This window comes from Epinephelus moara, chromosome 2 (genome assembly GCF_006386435.1).
Source record: "Epinephelus moara isolate mb chromosome 2, YSFRI_EMoa_1.0, whole genome shotgun sequence".
NCBI classification, from domain to species: domain Eukaryota; kingdom Metazoa; phylum Chordata; class Actinopteri; order Perciformes; family Serranidae; genus Epinephelus; species Epinephelus moara.
This window is the reverse complement of record NC_065507.1, coordinates 9536173-9553255: the sequence shown is the minus strand read 5'-3', so window position 1 is coordinate 9553255 and position 17083 is coordinate 9536173. Positions and strand designations below refer to the sequence as shown.

Below are 17083 nucleotides of genomic sequence, written 5' to 3'. Positions count from 1 at the left end.
CACACACACACACACACACACACACAGACCCATCACAGAAAGTGAGTTAGTAAGTAGCTAACAGTGGCCCCTTGATTAAGCTGATAATGTTGCAATCATTGGGCTTCATGCGGGGCTACATTTTTTCTTAATTTTTTTTGTTAATAGAAAATATAAGAGAAGTTACTCCAGATGCATCAAATGTTCTTAACCATCCAAATCTGCTCTTACCCAGCTGTGCTGAGTGATAAATCCCGTTTGATCATAAGTAATCTATTAGCATGGGTAACGACCCCTAAACACTATAGAAGGAGAGGTGATGTTGAAGAATTGCAGAAATGCCACCAATACAGAGTGTAAGAAGAATCGTTAATTTGACGAGTTACAGGGAAATCAAAAACCCAGCAAATGCAAAACAAAATGCATTTTAAAAACCAATTGTTAACAGGGTCTAACACAGGTTTCAGAGAACACGTTTGGTGACTCACCACATGCTGCATGTTTCTGGGTGTGATGTATGGTGACTCACCACATGCTGCATGTTTCTGGGTGTGATGTAACTTCGAGTGACATGTAAACTCTCCTCCGCAGCTGTTTGTCTTTACTGACGGAGAGGTGGGGAACACCAAAGAAGTCATCAGTCTGGTGAAGAAGAATTCAGGCTCCCACAGGTGAAACCACAAAACATGACAACCACCCACAAAACTCTTAAGTGCTATATCGCAGGCAACTGGACGTGGTCGAGTTTTTTGAAGACCTTTTACCTCTGATCCAAGAGGCTTCTTCAGAGAAGATTACCATTACCTGGATGGCTGAGAATCTTCATCAACATGTTGCGAAACAATTTGGGAAGAATCCCCTTCGACTGGTATGGGAATTTGAAAGAACATCTAGGAAGCTGGCTGATTACAGATGATCACAGAAACCACCTGCATTACAGTTTGAAACTCCAAACAGCTTACACTTGGATTCAACTGTGAAAGAACACAGGGCTGCAACCATCCTTTAGAGGGCTCACAACCAGCTGCTCAATGAGAGAGAGGAGACAGATTCATGTCACCATTCTGAAGACGCCTCTTGGAAACCCAAGTAAGTTCAGTTGACTGCGATATAGCACTTAAGATTACCATGATATGGATGACTGAGAATCATCAACACCCACAAAACTCTCAGAATATGTTCCGTGTTTGATGCTTTGTGTACTTAAAGAAAACTCCTGTATTGTAGGTGTTTCTCTTTTGGAATTGGGGAAGGGGCCAGCTCTGCTCTTATCAACGGGTTGGCCAAGGAAGGAGGAGGTCACGCTCAGTTCATCACAGGGGAAGAGAGGATGCAGCCTAAAGTAAGACATATAAAAGAAACAAATGCAACAACTTTATATTTTAGACAGAAATCATGTTTCCATATCAATAAGTAAGTGAAAACCTAGTGCTTCTCCTTACTTATGGCAAAAAAAAAAAAAATCCTCAACAGGTGATGCAGTCGCTGCGATTTGCTCTCCAGCCAGCTGTGGTGGACGTCTCAGTCAAGTGGGATGTGCCAGAGGGAGTTTCTGTTGGTGCTCTCTCCCCACCAATCACAACACTTTTCCAGGGTCAAAGGTCGCTGATTTACGCCCAGCTTACTGGACAGGTAGGAGCAGCATCATCTCATAGTGAAATATCTATTTATGCCTCCACGCCGGTGACAGCTGTGGCCGATAGCATTATGATTTCAGGTTGTCCGTTTGTCCCATTCCTGTGAACACGATATCTCAAGAGTTCCTTATAGGAATGTCTTCAAATTTGGCACAAACATTGACTTTGACTCAACAATGAACTGATCAGATTTTGGTGGTCAAAGGTCACTGTGATGTCACAACATGTTTTTGGCCATCACTCAATAATTCATACACTTATGACAAAATTTCACACAAATGTCTAATATAATAAAATGGTGAATTGTTGACATTTTATATCCAAAAGGTCAAAGGCCAACTTCACTGTGACATTATAATGATCTTTTCTGGCCACTATTCAACACCATAACCCAGGAACAAACAGACATATTTGGTCAGATACTGAATTGGTGACACTAATCTTGGGTTCCCACCTTGAAATTGTTTTAATGTAACAGAGCCTCTGTGCTGCCAGGGAGAAGATGTGTGTGAAGCATCCACGTTTTAGAATATGTCATTTCTTTGCAGCAAAATAAATCCATATTTGAAGCGTTGTCAATTGTCATGTCTACATGAGTCTTGGCAGACATGGATGTAAATTGTAACTGCAACTTGAATGGCTTGCAGAGACATACAACCTGCCCCTCAGCAAACTATATGACTACATTGTATGTGTCTTTTTATCCAGTATGTGATTTTAACAAACATGTTTTAACACTGTGATACTTTCTCAGAGTTCAGAGGCAGCAGAGGGCTCTGTGACAGTAAAGTACAGCCTAGCAGGTCATCCCTGTCAGAACCAGCTCCACTTCAGTCTCACACCTGCAGACGACACTGGGTAGTGAATTTACAAATAAAATATGAAGTTAATGTTCAGTTCAATGACAAATATTAACATATTAAGTGTCTCAGTGAGAACAGCACAGAGAGTGTCTTTGAATGTAGTAATTTTGTTTTTAAAACAATGTGAATCACAAATGCAAAGTGTGAATTTTAAGACTGTTGGCAGAAATAAAACCACATTTTTAGGGTTTGTATGATGTGGCAGAGTGGAAAGCAAATTGTTGAGGCTGTTGTGATATTGTTGCACTTCTGTGTTTAAATCTGAATTGGTTAATTCTGGCTATGTGGACCTATAATAACATTGCTTAGACATATTTGCACTCGTAAAACAGTAAGATAAGTTTCCTCTGTGTTCACGCCTGCCTGCAGATTAACAGTTCACAGGTTGGCTGCTTGGACTCTGATCCGCTCCCTGGAAGTCGAGGAGGAAAAGGAAGGAGGAGAGCACAATGAGGACGTGAAGAAGACGGTGGTGGAGCTCAGTGTCCAATCAGGAGTGAGCAGTGCCTTCACTGCCTTTGTTGCTGTCAACAAAGGCAACGGCGAGGCGATTCAAGGACCTATGGCTATTGTAAATGTCCCAGTATCCAGTGAGTGTTATACTGACAGCAAAAGAATAATGAATGTGTTTTACAATGCTTTTATATTGATTTTGTTTGTTAACCAGGGTTGATTCTTCAGTGCTGAATACTTGTGTTTTTTAATGCCCAAATGTGCCTTGGATGAAATTCTCCAGATTTAATGGTCTACTCTCCTTTTCTATTTTTATCTCAAAGCTACCAGATTTCTTCCTAGTTATGTGTGTGCTCCCGATGACCCTGTGCTATTGTCTGCAGAATTTGGTGCGTAGTACAAGTTCATTTGTTATTTTAACATAGCTTTTCTTAATACATAAAAACATAGCAATACAATACACGTAAGGCATTTAAGACAATAAATTGCAACAAAACAATTCATTTCTCTGGTAAAAATGGTATTAAATATTTATTTGCATTTCACAGTATCGTTACTTATGATAATATACACATCGCTTATGGAAAGACACTTCCCATAAGCAATGTGTCTTGGAGGGAGCTTTCAAAGAATATGGACACAAAGGGATACTGCCAGGGAAAATTAATCCTGCCTTAATAAACTTAATCTTTGTTAAAATCACAATACCAAAAGCGTAGCACACAAGGAGTGTCACATTCTTAAGCACACCTCTAAACCTTTTAACAGCTGACATTTACTTGGGCACTTGATGGAACTGAGCCATCATACGGCCTCATGCTCTCTTCACTGTAATGAAATTTGTTCCACCCATGCTGTTCTGTCCAAAAACCAAAATGAGAGCGCAAGCCTTAAGTTGACACGTGTTTCTTCTCCATCAAAAAAAACTCACACTGAATTCTCTTCTTAGGGAAAACAAAAATGTTTGTTTATTGATCCACGTTGTCTTTACAGTATAAACTTGCTCAAAAATACAAAATCCACCAAAATATCTACATTCCACAACACGGTCGGAAAACTGTGTGGCTCCACTCTCCACACATGAGCAACTAACTAACTTTTCTCCTCTGTCCATGCATGGCAAAGCTGCCGGTCTCTTCTTAACGAGACAGTAATATATTTCTCCTAGTGACTTTACTTCTAACTCACATGCATAAATGTAAATAGTTAACACTACTAAGTATTATAATTGCACAGATTAACATGCATTGTACAAAATAAACAAATAACATGTACATATGTAAATATTGTAAATATGTGAATACCGCGTGACTCTTAAATATGAGTTTGGCTCCTACATCACCGGCCCCTAATTGTTCTCAAGAGGCTTGAAACAATTACTTACCTTAAATAAAAGGAGCCATATACTAAATAACAGAAGCTGTGTACTAACACTAGCAAACAAAGTTCAATGTACATTCTCAACAGTCCTTGTAATACAAAAGGATATTAGAGTCAGAGGTTGCTAGCACGACTCATCAGGGAGTTCAGTCTTTACCATCGGCTAGCTCATCCTCTAGAAGCAGACAGAGTTTAGTAATGGGTCTGTCCAAAATGCTGGTCTTCGTCCTGAGACGGACTCGACGAACAAGACCCTTCTTGTCTGGAATCGACTCGATGACCCTTCCCATCACCCAAGAGTTCCTAGGTGCAGAGTCATCTACCAGAAGCACAACATCTCCTGGAGTGAAGTTCCTTGACTTTCTTAACCATCTTTGCCGCTCCTGGAGCTGGGGAAGGTATTCTCGAGTCCAACGTTTCCAAAATAGATTGGAAATGTATTGGACTTGTCTCCACCTCCGCCGAGCGTAGAGATCTTCCTTGTCAATAGGCCAGGTGGCAATGACGGTTTGGTCTTCAGCAATATAAGGTGGTTGGGCGTCAAGGCTTCCAAGTCGTTCGGGTCGTTGGACGCTCTTGTGATTGGTCGGCCATTAATCATAGCCTCCACTTCACAAAGCACAGTCTGAAGGCTTTCCTCATCCAGAACTTGTTCTTTCACTGTAGAGTTCAAGGCTTTCCTCACCGATCTAATCAGTCTCTCCCAGACTCCCCCATGATGAGAGCCGGTGGGAGGATTAAATGTCCACTTGATCCCGTGCTGATGAAGGTAACCTTGAATCTTTGTGTGATCCAACTCACTGATGGCCATTCTCAGCTCGCGTTCTGCCCCAATGAAGTTTGTCCCATTGTCGGAACAAATCTCCTCCACTTGCCCTCTCCTGGCCACAAAACGACGTACGGCGTTGATACATGAATCTGTATCCAAGGACGAGGCGACTTCTATATGTATCGCTCGTATGGCCAAATCAGTAAAGATAACTCTGTATCTCTATACTAAGCTCCGCCCCCGCTTGACCTCGAATGGTCCAAAATAGTCAGCGCCTACCCTGGAAAAGGGAGGATCGTCTGGAAACACTCTGTCTTGAGGAAGATCCGCCATTTGTTGTCTTCCTGCAACTCCATGCAGTCGATGACAGGTGACGCATTTTGAGAGGATTTTCCTAATTGCAGCATTGGCGCTTGGAATCCAATATCGTTGTCGCAATTTGGAGAGCACATGATTCCTTCCAGCGTGCCCGGTCTCCTCATGAATCTTTCGTAGGAGTAAATCAGTAACATGGTGGTCTTTCTTCACCATTACTCTCTTCAGGATCATCTGATGTAATCTCTTCACAGCCTACCATGTTCTTTGGCCATTCCTCCATTGGGCTGTAGAGAAAATCTGGACCAGAGATCCATGTGTCATTTTTCATGAAGGCCTCCACCCTTTGTCCTCTTGATGCACAGGCTGCTATGTTCTTGGTGGTGGTCACATGTCTCCATTGTTCGACTGTGGCGTCTTTCAAGATAGTAGAAACATGATTAGCCACAAATGTGCAGAATCTTGTGGTTTCATTTTGGAGGTACTTGAGTACAGCTGTACTATCAGTTCAAAATACTGAGTCATCCAGCTCCAGCTGCAGCTCTCTCCTCAGAACCTTATCCATTTTCACAGCGACTGTTGACACAGTCAGCTCCATTCGTGGAATGGTCGGTTGCTTAAGAGGTGCCACTCTGGCCTTCCCCATCATCAGGACGCAATGCACTTGATCTCTTTAATTTTTCAAGAGAAGGTAGCTAGCAGTGCCATAAGCATCTTCACTCGCGCCCACGAAGTGATGCAACTGAGCATGTGAGTGACCTCCAAACCCAGCCGGTTTTATGCATCTGTCGACCTTGAAATCTGTCAGTTTAGGAAGTTGTGTCAGCCAGTCTGCCCATCGTTGTTTGACCTGTTCTGGTAAGTCATCGTCCCAGCCAATTTTCATCCTGCTCAGGTCTTACAAGATCATCTTTGCTGTTAACACCACAGGTGCTAGAACTCCTAGCGGGTCGTAGATTGAGCCAACGACTGACAGCAGACCTCTTCTGGTGAAAGGACAATCCTTGATGGTGATCTTAAACTGGAAAGTGTCTGACTCTACGCACCAATGGACACCCAAGGCTCTCTCCATTGGAAGTTTGTCGTGTTCGAGATCCAGATTCTTTATCTCCTTTGCCAGTTCACTATCCGGTATAGAGTCAAGGACTTTGCGGCTGTTGCTGACCCATTTCGTGAGGCGGAAACCGCCTTTGGCACAGATTGCTCTTAGATCCTGGCACATTGAGATGGCGTTCTCCTCTGTGGTCACAAACTTAAGGCAGTCATCCACGTAAAAATTTTGGAGCACTGTGTCAGTCACAGCAGTCTCAAACTCTTTCCTGTGGTCCTCAACACACTTCCGCGGTGCAAAACTGGCACAACTAGGTGAGGAGGTAGCACCAAACAAGTGGACCACCATTTTGTGCTCGACCAACCTTTGCTCACAGTCACCACCAGGCCACCAGAGGAACCTGAGAAGGTCTGAATCTCCCTCAGGCACCCTGACCTGGTGGAACATGGCCTCAATGTCCGCCATAAATGCCACAGGCTCTTGTCTGAATTGGAGTATGACACCCACAAGACCGCTCGTCAGGTCAGGTCCCTGCAGAAGTTGTTCGTTCAAAGACGTGCCCTGGTAGGATGCACCACAGTTGAACACGACCCTTAACGTCTGCTTTACAGGGTGATATACCCCGTGGTGGGGTATGTACCACACCTTGCCATCCCTACGTCCAAGCTCTTCATCTGACACCTGCACTTCATACCCTTTGTCAATGAGGTCTGCCATGAAAGCAGTGTACTCTTTGTGAACGCTGGGGTTCCTGTTTGAACTTCCCTCATAAGTTAAGTGCTCATTGTTCAGCTATCTTACGGTTATTTGGCATGTTGACCATCTGGTTCTTCAGAGGTAGACATACAATATAATGCCTGTCCACAAGTTTAGCTGATTCCGAGACCATGTCCATGAATCGATGATCTTCTCTGGACATCTCAACTTGTTTGTCTTTTCCTCTCTCAGGAAAATCCAGCTTAAATTGCTGCTGCCACAAGTCATCAAGCCGTGCAATGGATATGCGGTTTGCTGTAACCTTGTAAGTTTTCCCCTTTTGTTGGTTAACAACATGTTCCTTGAGCGGTCCATTTACAGTCCATCCTAGCCTTGTTCTCACAGCATAGGGTCCATCATTAACACTGTTCATGACCTCCCATGGCTCCATGGCCTTGTACGCATTGCATCCGATGAGCAAACCAACTTCTGCATCGATTTCAGGAATGTGTACATCTTTAAGGTAAGACCATTGTCTCAAGTCCTTTTGTCGTGGTATGTTCTCTCGACTTATAGGAATTGTCCTTCTAGTGAAGACATCAGGAAGCTCAAGGAAGTTGTCCTCTGCTAAGCTGCTGACCTCCAAGCCTGACGCCTCATAAGCAGCAACAGGTTTCTCGTCACCCATGGTTCTCAATAAAATACTCGTCCTCCTACCAGTGACCGTTAGTTGATTCATCAATGTCTCTGTGCAGAAGCAGTCTGTGCTCCCTGGGTCGAGGAATGCGTATGTTTCCACCGTTTTACTTCCTTTAGTTGTTTTGACCTGGACAGGTACTATAGAGAGTGTACACTCCTCTCCAGCCCCAGTGACTCCACAGGTTTTATTTCCAGCACAGACCAATGCACTGGTGACTGAATGGCTGTCGACATTATCATCTTTTTTATCTTCCTGTTCCCCTGTATCATCTCGTTTTTTAAAGTGCAGAAGAGTAGGGTGCATCAAGGAAAACTTCTGGCAGCACAACTTCTCTTTGCAGTCTTTGCTCATGTGGCCATGCTTCAAACAGCCAAAGCACAACCCCTTGCCTCGCAAAAAGTCAACTTTCTCTTTGTGTGGCTTGCTTCTTATCTTCCGACATGACTCTAGGCTGTGCTCTCCTTTACAAAAGATACATGGTTTCTTCAGAGCACTGTCGGACGTAATGTGTAACTTGTGCACACTTGGCTCAATGTCTCTCGTGGTGTCTTTGACCTTACAGTCCATCTGCAGAGCACTAGTGGTGAACGTTATGTTACTTCCACTGTTCTTCTGTGCCTTGGAATCTGCATGCATTTTCATAGATGGTTTGGCTGGTGCACTATCTTTTATGTCACCAAAAATTGGATGCATGGCGATTTTGGCCTGTTTGTGGATGAAGTCAGCGAGGTCTTTGAAGTTGACTCTCCTGTCCTGTTGTTCTTGGATATCACATGCCAAAGACCTCCATCTTTCTCGCAATTTGTATGGAAGCCTTGTGACTCTGGCTTTCATGTTGCTGTATGAACATATGGTAATTAAGAGGATCTCCTTTGAAAGTAGGAATGTCCAACGACGGTAATGTAGACCCTCTATGTTGTTTCATCATTAACTCTGTAATGTTGGTTTCTTGCTGCATAACACTGCATAATGTCTCCACAACGTCATCATTCCTAGTAGTATTTCTACTTGGTTGCCTTGCATGATCAGGGTTACTTGGTTGTAGTTGGGGAGGCCAAAATGGATCATCTCCCACGTGGCTGAGTTGTTCATGCCTTGCTCCTGATGCTAAACCTCCTATTTCCACACCCGACTCGTGAATTGGATTCCCTGGTGACATGCATCCAGTCGCAAAGTCATCCAAAACTTTGAGTTTGGCATCTGAAGCAGCAATAGCAGTTTCTATTTCCAACTCTTCTCTTTTTGCCTTTAATCCAGCTTCCTGTCGTTCCAAATCCTGTTTCCACTTCAGCCTTAAGGCGGGCAGATGAAGCAGTGGACGAGACAGACCTCCCAGATTCAGATCCACGTTTACTACTCCTTCTACTCGTATAGGATACACTATCCATAGGTTTCACACCTCTTCGTCACATGTCTTTGCTTGTTTTACATATTCTTCGACCATCTCAATCCATTTTTCAGCTTTCGCGATGAACATGTTAAACTCACTTGCTTTGGGTTCATACCAACTACACTGATCCTCTTTAAATTCCTCTTCAGACATGAACTGTTGTAGGGCATAGTTACGCTCTCCAAATTCTCTGACCAACACTTGGTATTCAACTCTCAGCTGCAGTCTTACAGAGCTTACGTTAGCATCATCATCCATGAGGTGCTCAATCTCCCTAGTCTTGCCCGTTAGCTGAGCAAGCTTATTACTCCTTAACTGTACAAGCTTATTCCTTTTTTCCTTTAAGGCTTTATCCGTCATTTTTACTTGCCTCCTTTCAGTGGATGGCTCTTCCACCTGTTCTTGCATTGTAGTGTGTCAATCAAGCTATTAATTGCTTTACAGTATTGCATGTAGCACTGTTAATGCACTTAATCCACGTAAACTTGACAGTCCAAGAGTTGCACTGTCAGTGCAGCTATCCAAAGAATTTTCCAGAATCACGGAGATTTTGCAGTTAACGTTAGCTTAACGTTAGCTTAAGTGCACTCAGCAGCTTACCAGACTCCTTTACGGATGTAGGCGACCCCTCATTTCAGTATTTTCCTTTCACAGAAATCCATCCACTTGATGATTCTTATTCCATGAGCTTCTTTTTCCGCGAGGAGCGAGTTTTCCGGCCATTGTTCTGTCCAAAAACCAAAATGAGAGTGCAAGCCTTAAGTTGACACGTGTTTCTTCTCCGTCAAAAATAACTCACACTGAATCCTCTTCTTAGGGAAAACAAAAATGTGTGTTTAGTGATCCACGTTGTCTTTACAGTATAAACTTGCTCAAAAATACAAAATCCACCAAAATATCTACATTCCACAACACAGTCGGAAAACTGTGGGGCTCCACTCTCCACACATGAGCAACTAACTAACTTTTCTCCTCTGTCCATGCATGGCAAAGCTGCCGGTCTCTTCTTAAAGAGACAGTAACATATTTCTCCTAGTGACTTTACTTCTAACTCACATGCATAAATGTAAATAGTTATAACTACTAAGTATTATAATTGCACAGATNCAGAAATGTCCACCTGTCATTTAGCCATTTGTTATTGTTGCTATCCCATCCATTTATCATGGATGGGATGAAAATGCATTACAGGGTCAAATAATGGATTTTCATGCTGAAAGTTGGGATTTTCAAATTTAACCCAAAATTACCCCCCCTTGACAAAAATCACCCCCCTGTGACCTTTTGTTGGACACTTTCTAGAAAATGGACATTTTTGTCCACTCGAAGGGTCATGGATAGGATAAAAATGCATTACACGGTCAAATAATGGATTTTTGTGCTGAAAGTTGAGATTTTGAAATTTCACCCAGAATGACACCCCCATGCAAAAAATCACCCCCCTGTGACCTTTCATTTGTCTGTGAGGAAGTTTTGAATTTTGGAAATGGACAAAAATGTCCAGGGGTAACACCCAAGGGTTAAGCGTGGTAAGAAGCCATAGGTCAGTGTCCAATCAGGAGTGAGCAGTGCCTTCACTGCCTTTGTTGCTGTCAACAAAGGCAACGGCGAGGCGATTCAGGGACCTATGGCTATTGTAAATGTCCCCAGTGAGTGTTATACCGACAGCAAAAGAATAATGAATGTGTTTTACAATGCTTTTATATTGATTTTGTTTGTTAACCAGGGTTGATTCTTCAGTGCTGAATACTTGTGTTTTTAATGCCCAAATGTACCTTGGATGAAATTCTCTGGATTTAATGGTCTACTCTCTTTTTCTATTTTTATCTCAAAGCTACCAGATGTGTTTCTTATAAATTGTGTGCTCTCGATGACCCTGTGCCATATTTTACAGAATCTGGTGCGTAGTACAAGTTCATTTGTTATTTTAACATAGCTTTTCTTAATACATAAAAACATAGCAATACAATACACGTAAGGCATTTAAGACAATAAATTGCAAGAAAACAATCCATTTCTCTGGTAAAAATGGTATTAAATATTTATTTGCAAGGGGGGGGGGTTATTTTGGGTTAAATTTGAAAATCCCAACTTTCAGCATGAAAATCCATTATTTGACCCTGTAATGCATTTTTATCCTATCCATGACCCTTCAAGTGGACAGAAATGTCCACCTGTCATTTAGCCATTTGTTATTGTTGCTATACCATCCATTTATAATGGATCGGATAAAAATACATTACAGGGTCAAATAATGGATTTTCATGCTGAAAGTTGGGATTTTTAAATTTAACCCAAAATTACCCCCCCTTGACAGAAATCACCCCCCTGTGACCTTTTGTTGGACACTTTCTAGAAAATGGACATTTTTGTCCACTTGAAGGGTCATGGATAGGATAAAAATGCATTACAGGGTCAAATAATGGATTTTCGTGCTGAAAGTTGAGATTTTGAAATTTCACCCAGAATGACACCCCCATGCAAAAAGTCACCCCCCTGTGACCTTTCATTTGTCTGTGAGGGAGTTTTGAATTTTGGAAATGGACAAAAATGCAAGTTGAAATGCGTGGTAAGAAGCCATAGGTCAGTGTCCAATCAGGAGTGAGCAGTGCCTTCACTGCCTTTGTTGCTGTCAACAAAGGCAACGGTGAGGCGATTCAGGGACCTATGGCTATTGTAAATGTCCGCAGTGAGTGTTATACCGACAGCAAAAGAATAATGAATGTGTTTTACAATGCTTTTATATTGATTTTGTTTGTTAACCAGGGTTGATTCTTCAGTGCTGAATACTTGTGTTTTTTAATGCCCAAATGTGCCTTGGATGAAATTCTCCAGATTTAATGGTCTACTCTCTTTTTCTATTTTTATCTCAAAGCTTACAGATATGTTTCTTATGGTCTGTTTGACCCCAGTGACTCTGTGCCATGGTCTACAAAATTTGGTGCGTAGTACAAGTTCATTTGTTATTTTAACATAGCTTTTCTTAATACATATAAACATAGCAATACAATACACGTAAGGCATTTAAGACAATAAATTGCAAGAAAACAATCCATTTCTCTGGTAAAAATGGTATTAAATATTTATTTGCATTTCACAGTATCATTACTTATGATAATATATATTCAAACCCAGGATGGGGGGTTCAAATTGAATTTCCCCTCGGGGATTAATAAAGTATATAAAAAAGTATATAAAAAAAAAAAAAAAAAACCCTATAGGGTGGGGGGGCCCCTTCTGTGCAGAGTTTCAGCGTGGGTTTTCTCCGGGTGCTCCGGCTTCCTCCCACAGTCCAAAGACATTCAGGTTGATTGGTGGCTGTTAATTGTCCTTAAGTGTGAATGTGAGTGTGAATGGTTGTCTGTCTCTATGTGTCAGCCCTGTGATAGTCTGGCTACATACCCAGGGTGTACCCTGCCTTTCGCCCAATGTTGGTAGCTGGTCAGCTGGTATAGGCTCCAGCCTCCCCGCGACAGGATAAGAGGTTACAGAATATGAATGAATGAATGATAATATTCATCATGGTTTCATGGTTTCTAATTTTTCAATCTTTTTTTTTTTCAGACTCTGCAATAACGAAGGTACAATCAGGTAAAGGTCTTTCTCTTTGTTTTAAATTACTTGCAGGAATCCTTAAAAGTACTTTATAGGTCAGTGTAATTTTTCAAATTGACACTGTGTAAAAAGAAGTGGAGGTTTTTTAATAAATTGGGGTGAACATAGTTTTGTTCCTGCCTCTCAAATAACCGAATAATTACATTTAAAAAAGATAGCAATGTGTCTTTCCATAAGCAATGTGTCTTGGAGGGAGCTTTCAAAGAATATGGACACAAAGGGATTCTGCCAGGGAAAATTAATCCTGCCTTAATAAACTTAATCTTTGTTAAAATCACGTGTCACGAGTGTCACATTCTTAAGCACACCTCTAAACCTTTTAACAGCTGACATTTACTGGGGCATTTGATGGAACTGAGCCATCATACGGCCTCATGCTCTCTTCACTGTAAGGAAATTTGTTCCACCCATGCTTTTCCTGCTACGGCAAGGCAAAATGTCTGCTGTGAAAAAGGTCTGTTATATCCATATATGTGGATGTTACAAATCAGCTAGTCCCCACACCGCTGTTGAATGGGACAGTGGTTGTGAAGTTCAAATGGACCAGTTCAACAAAATCAGAGGACAAAGATGGACACGCTTCTGTCTCCTCAGGGAGAAGATACACTGCTGTGCTTTCTTGACCAAAATCTCTTCTCTATCAACAGTTTTCAGCAGAATTAGCAGCTCCTTTAAGCGTGGTAAGAAGGCCTCATCTCAGACCAATGGTAAGCAAACCAGTGGCGTGCTGACTGGCTTTTCTCAAAGATCCTACAAATTCATATTTACCTTGGATCTTGCAGTATGTATCTGTGTAGTTTCTGTATGAGTCTTTGAGTGTGTGAATAGAAAGCAACCACTTTCCTTACATCCCCTGTTATCCCTGCACACAGATTATTTTGTGTTTACACTTTCTTTGCTCTTCTCCTCAAAAGCTCCATGTGGGGTCGCAGGTACCTTCCTGCGACTGGTCTCCCTCCAGAAGGCGTCTGGCTGCTGGGAGCTGGATCCAGATCTGGCTGCTGTACTGGGAAAGACCACCGATGAGGTGGAAAAGTCAAAACCTGCATCGGTGGGTTGTCGCCAAGTATAAGAGTGCAACTTCATAGATTATATTTAGGTTGTAGTAAATGGTAACAGAGTTCACCAGGAGCATCACACAGGAACAGAGGAAATAATAAAACAGAGTTAGACCAAATATGGATATGTAGCGGGTCATATCTTTACAGCAGCTAATCACATTTCAGTGTAAGGACATCTGGTGAGCTTAGCCCTTGAATCTGCACCCGTGCTGTCAGCCAAAACATCTGCATTTCTTTGATTTGGTGAATTAGGAGAACAAAGAAGTGTGGGCCACCATTCTGGCTCTGATCTGGCTTCATGGTTTCAAGATGGATGCTAAGGATGAGTGGGAGCTTCTGGCAATGAAGGCTGTGTCATGGCTCCGTGCTCAGAATGGTAATAACCAGAATAATAAGTGTTAATCTGTTGTTTTTAACAGTGTTTGTGGTTAAAATCAGCAATTTACTCTCCTCTTGCTGACACTTGTGTGTGTGTTTCTTTTGTATTTTTCTCAGCACCATGTGTGACAGAGTGTGTAGAAGCTGGGAATGCTCTGCTGGGTGTCAACGTGCAGAAAGATGCCCTGGGACTCTGAAGTTGTCATCAAAGCGGTTTCTCTTTAGGATTGGTATACAGAAGCAGATTTACTTGAGCCTCTGCTGTATTTTCTCAATGTTGCACCTCATTCTATGCACTATTCACATTGCACTGCCAAACTCCATGGAGATGTACATGGAGAAACACGTGTTGCACCTTGTTATCCTTACTATTTGCAGTGTACTTCATCCATCAGCCATGTAACGGCAAAAAACAAATGAAGCTCTTCTGTTTTAAGCTGTTTGATGTTGCTTTTTATCTGAAACAGTCTTTATTCATCTATGATATTTTGACAAAGTGAATGCAAATGCACCATTAATATGTAAACTGACAATACAGGAGGCACACATGCACTTGAGTGGACACTGAAACTAATGTATCTATAGGCCAGAATTACACTACTTTTCCTGTCCTGTCCTGTCCAGCCTATAATCCACATAAAAATCTATATGAAAACAAGATTGTGAGCTTTGTTCTCAATGTTGTCTCATTACTGGGGAAGTTTTTTAATAGATTAAATGCAGATACATTAAGACTGTCCCCAATTGTATTGTGTATTTGTATGTATTCTATGCTAATATGTCTATGTTACTAGGGTCCGGGCAGCTAAGCTGCCAGGACACTATTGTAATCCTAGGTATTCTTCTTCTTCTTCTTCTTCTCCTTCTTTCTTCTTCCGAGGAAATCATACTTCCCATGGGTGAAAACTCACCAAACTTTGCACAAAGGTCCAGTCTCATGCCAGATATTCTCAGCTGTAAACTCAAGCCAATAGTCCTGATGGTGGCGCTACAGCAAGCATCTAAAGTTCAAAACTTTCAAAATTCATAAATCAACCATATGTGCTACAACTTCACAACTTTCATCAAACTGTAGCCCCAATACTGAAGAAACGTTTGTACATTTAAACCTATTAAAAATTATGAAGTTCATCACTGTTTTTTTTCAAAAACTCTGAAACTTCTTAAACCTATCTCCTCCCACAATTTTTGCTCAATTGACACCAATCTTGCTACAGAGCATCTTCAGACTGTCCTACACAAACGATCCACACGGATTTCTGATTTATCGAAAATTCAGCCTACAGTGCATCAAAATGTTTGACTGTAAACGGTACTGTAAACATATACATGCAAATTCTTGCTAAATACATCTTCAGTGTTCATGAAAAAATGACAAAATTCTAGAGTCATGGTAGATGATGTGTGGCAAATTTTAGAATTTTATCTCAAAAACTGAATTTCTTACAGCATTTTGAATTTTGCTCTAATGTGAACAATTGGAGTCAATGTAAAAATGGTAATTTTAAACATCAGTTTTTCAGTTTATCAGTCATTGTTACAAACAAATTACCAACATCTCCATGCTGTCTAGATGCAATATGTGTATTTTCAGATTTTTGTCTTAACTGAATTTTTTACAGTGGTTTCAAATCTGTCTTTCCATGTACGGATGGCTGCTTTCCTACACAACAGTGAATGGCTTACTCAGTTTGTGAAGCCACTGTTGAGTTGCTACTTGCCAATTAGCTCAGAGCAGTAGATGATCGTCTTAGGTTCCCGAGGTTGTGGGTTTGAGCCTCAACTGGTGCAGGATCCACATTGTAATGTAATCATCGTCTTGTGCTCCAGCTTATTGCTTAAAATTGCCTGAGCATGACTGATCACTGTGCAGCATCTTCAAGTCTTTTTTCTGCTAGAAAATCTGCCTTCTCATGCTTGAAAATAAACCAAACTTTGCACAAAGATCCATTGTCAGTACTCCAGTGTGAAACCATCTGAGGCTTCTCACTTTGCACATAGCTCAACTAGTTAAACATCAGTTTTTCACTTATGAAGCAAATCAATCATAGTTAAAATAAATTACCAACATCTCCATGCTGTCTAGATGCAATATGTGTATTTTCAGATTTTTGTTTTGACAACTGAATTTTTTTTACAGTGGTTTGAAATCTGCTTTTCCATGCATGGACGGCTGCTAAACCTGCACGTCTGGCTTAGTCAGTTTGTGAAGCTACACATGAATTGTCACTGACTAATTAGCTCAGTGAGACAGAAATTCTTAATCTCAGAGGTTGTGATTTCCATCTTCAGCTGATGCAAAAGGCAGATGGTGTTGCTTAATTCCTAAATGTCTTCCAAATCTTCTGCTTGTTGCTCAGAATTGCCTAAAAATGCCTGGACCCGACCCATCGCTGCACAGCAGCTATAATTATTATTATTTTTTTGGTTGTCAACCAGTTGAACATGACGACATCAAGCAATTTTTTGTTAATGAATAATAACATAAATTTAAAAAAAAAAAAGATAAAAAATCAGAAATAACAAATACATAGATTGTTGCTAATGCTCCTTTTATTGGTTTCTTAAAGCAATGTATATATGTATATATATATGTATATGTATATATACACATATATATATATATATATATATACATATGTATATGTATATATACATATATATATATATATACATATATAATCTTACTACAGTATATAATGACGAAAACTCTGTGTCTGTTCCACGTTTTTCTCCTCACTGACTTGGTCAATCCATGTGAAATTTGGCACAGTGGTAGAGGGTCATGGGAGGATG

General features: G+C 41.1%; 1 protein-coding gene across 1 annotated transcript in view; it reads left to right on the top strand.

The window, feature by feature from the left end:
• Window positions 1–16215, top strand: part of LOC126399223 (von Willebrand factor A domain-containing protein 5A-like) — a 31478-nt gene extending 15263 nt beyond the window's left edge. Inside the window, exons 2-14 of the mRNA XM_050059083.1 lie at window positions 571–650; window positions 1207–1321; window positions 1453–1611; window positions 2371–2474; window positions 2849–3069; window positions 3256–3321; window positions 11068–11133; window positions 12109–12174; window positions 12798–12824; window positions 13496–13555; window positions 13763–13899; window positions 14162–14285; window positions 14405–16215. Coding sequence (XP_049915040.1) covers window positions 1310–1321; window positions 1453–1611; window positions 2371–2474; window positions 2849–3069; window positions 3256–3321; window positions 11068–11133; window positions 12109–12174; window positions 12798–12824; window positions 13496–13555; window positions 13763–13899; window positions 14162–14285; window positions 14405–14484 — 1122 coding nt within the window. The 5' untranslated portion in view covers window positions 571–650; window positions 1207–1309 and the 3' untranslated portion in view covers window positions 14485–16215. The remainder of the gene's footprint in view (window positions 1–570; window positions 651–1206; window positions 1322–1452; window positions 1612–2370; window positions 2475–2848; window positions 3070–3255; window positions 3322–11067; window positions 11134–12108; window positions 12175–12797; window positions 12825–13495; window positions 13556–13762; window positions 13900–14161; window positions 14286–14404) is intronic.
• The last annotated feature ends 868 nt before the right edge of the window (window positions 16216–17083 follow it).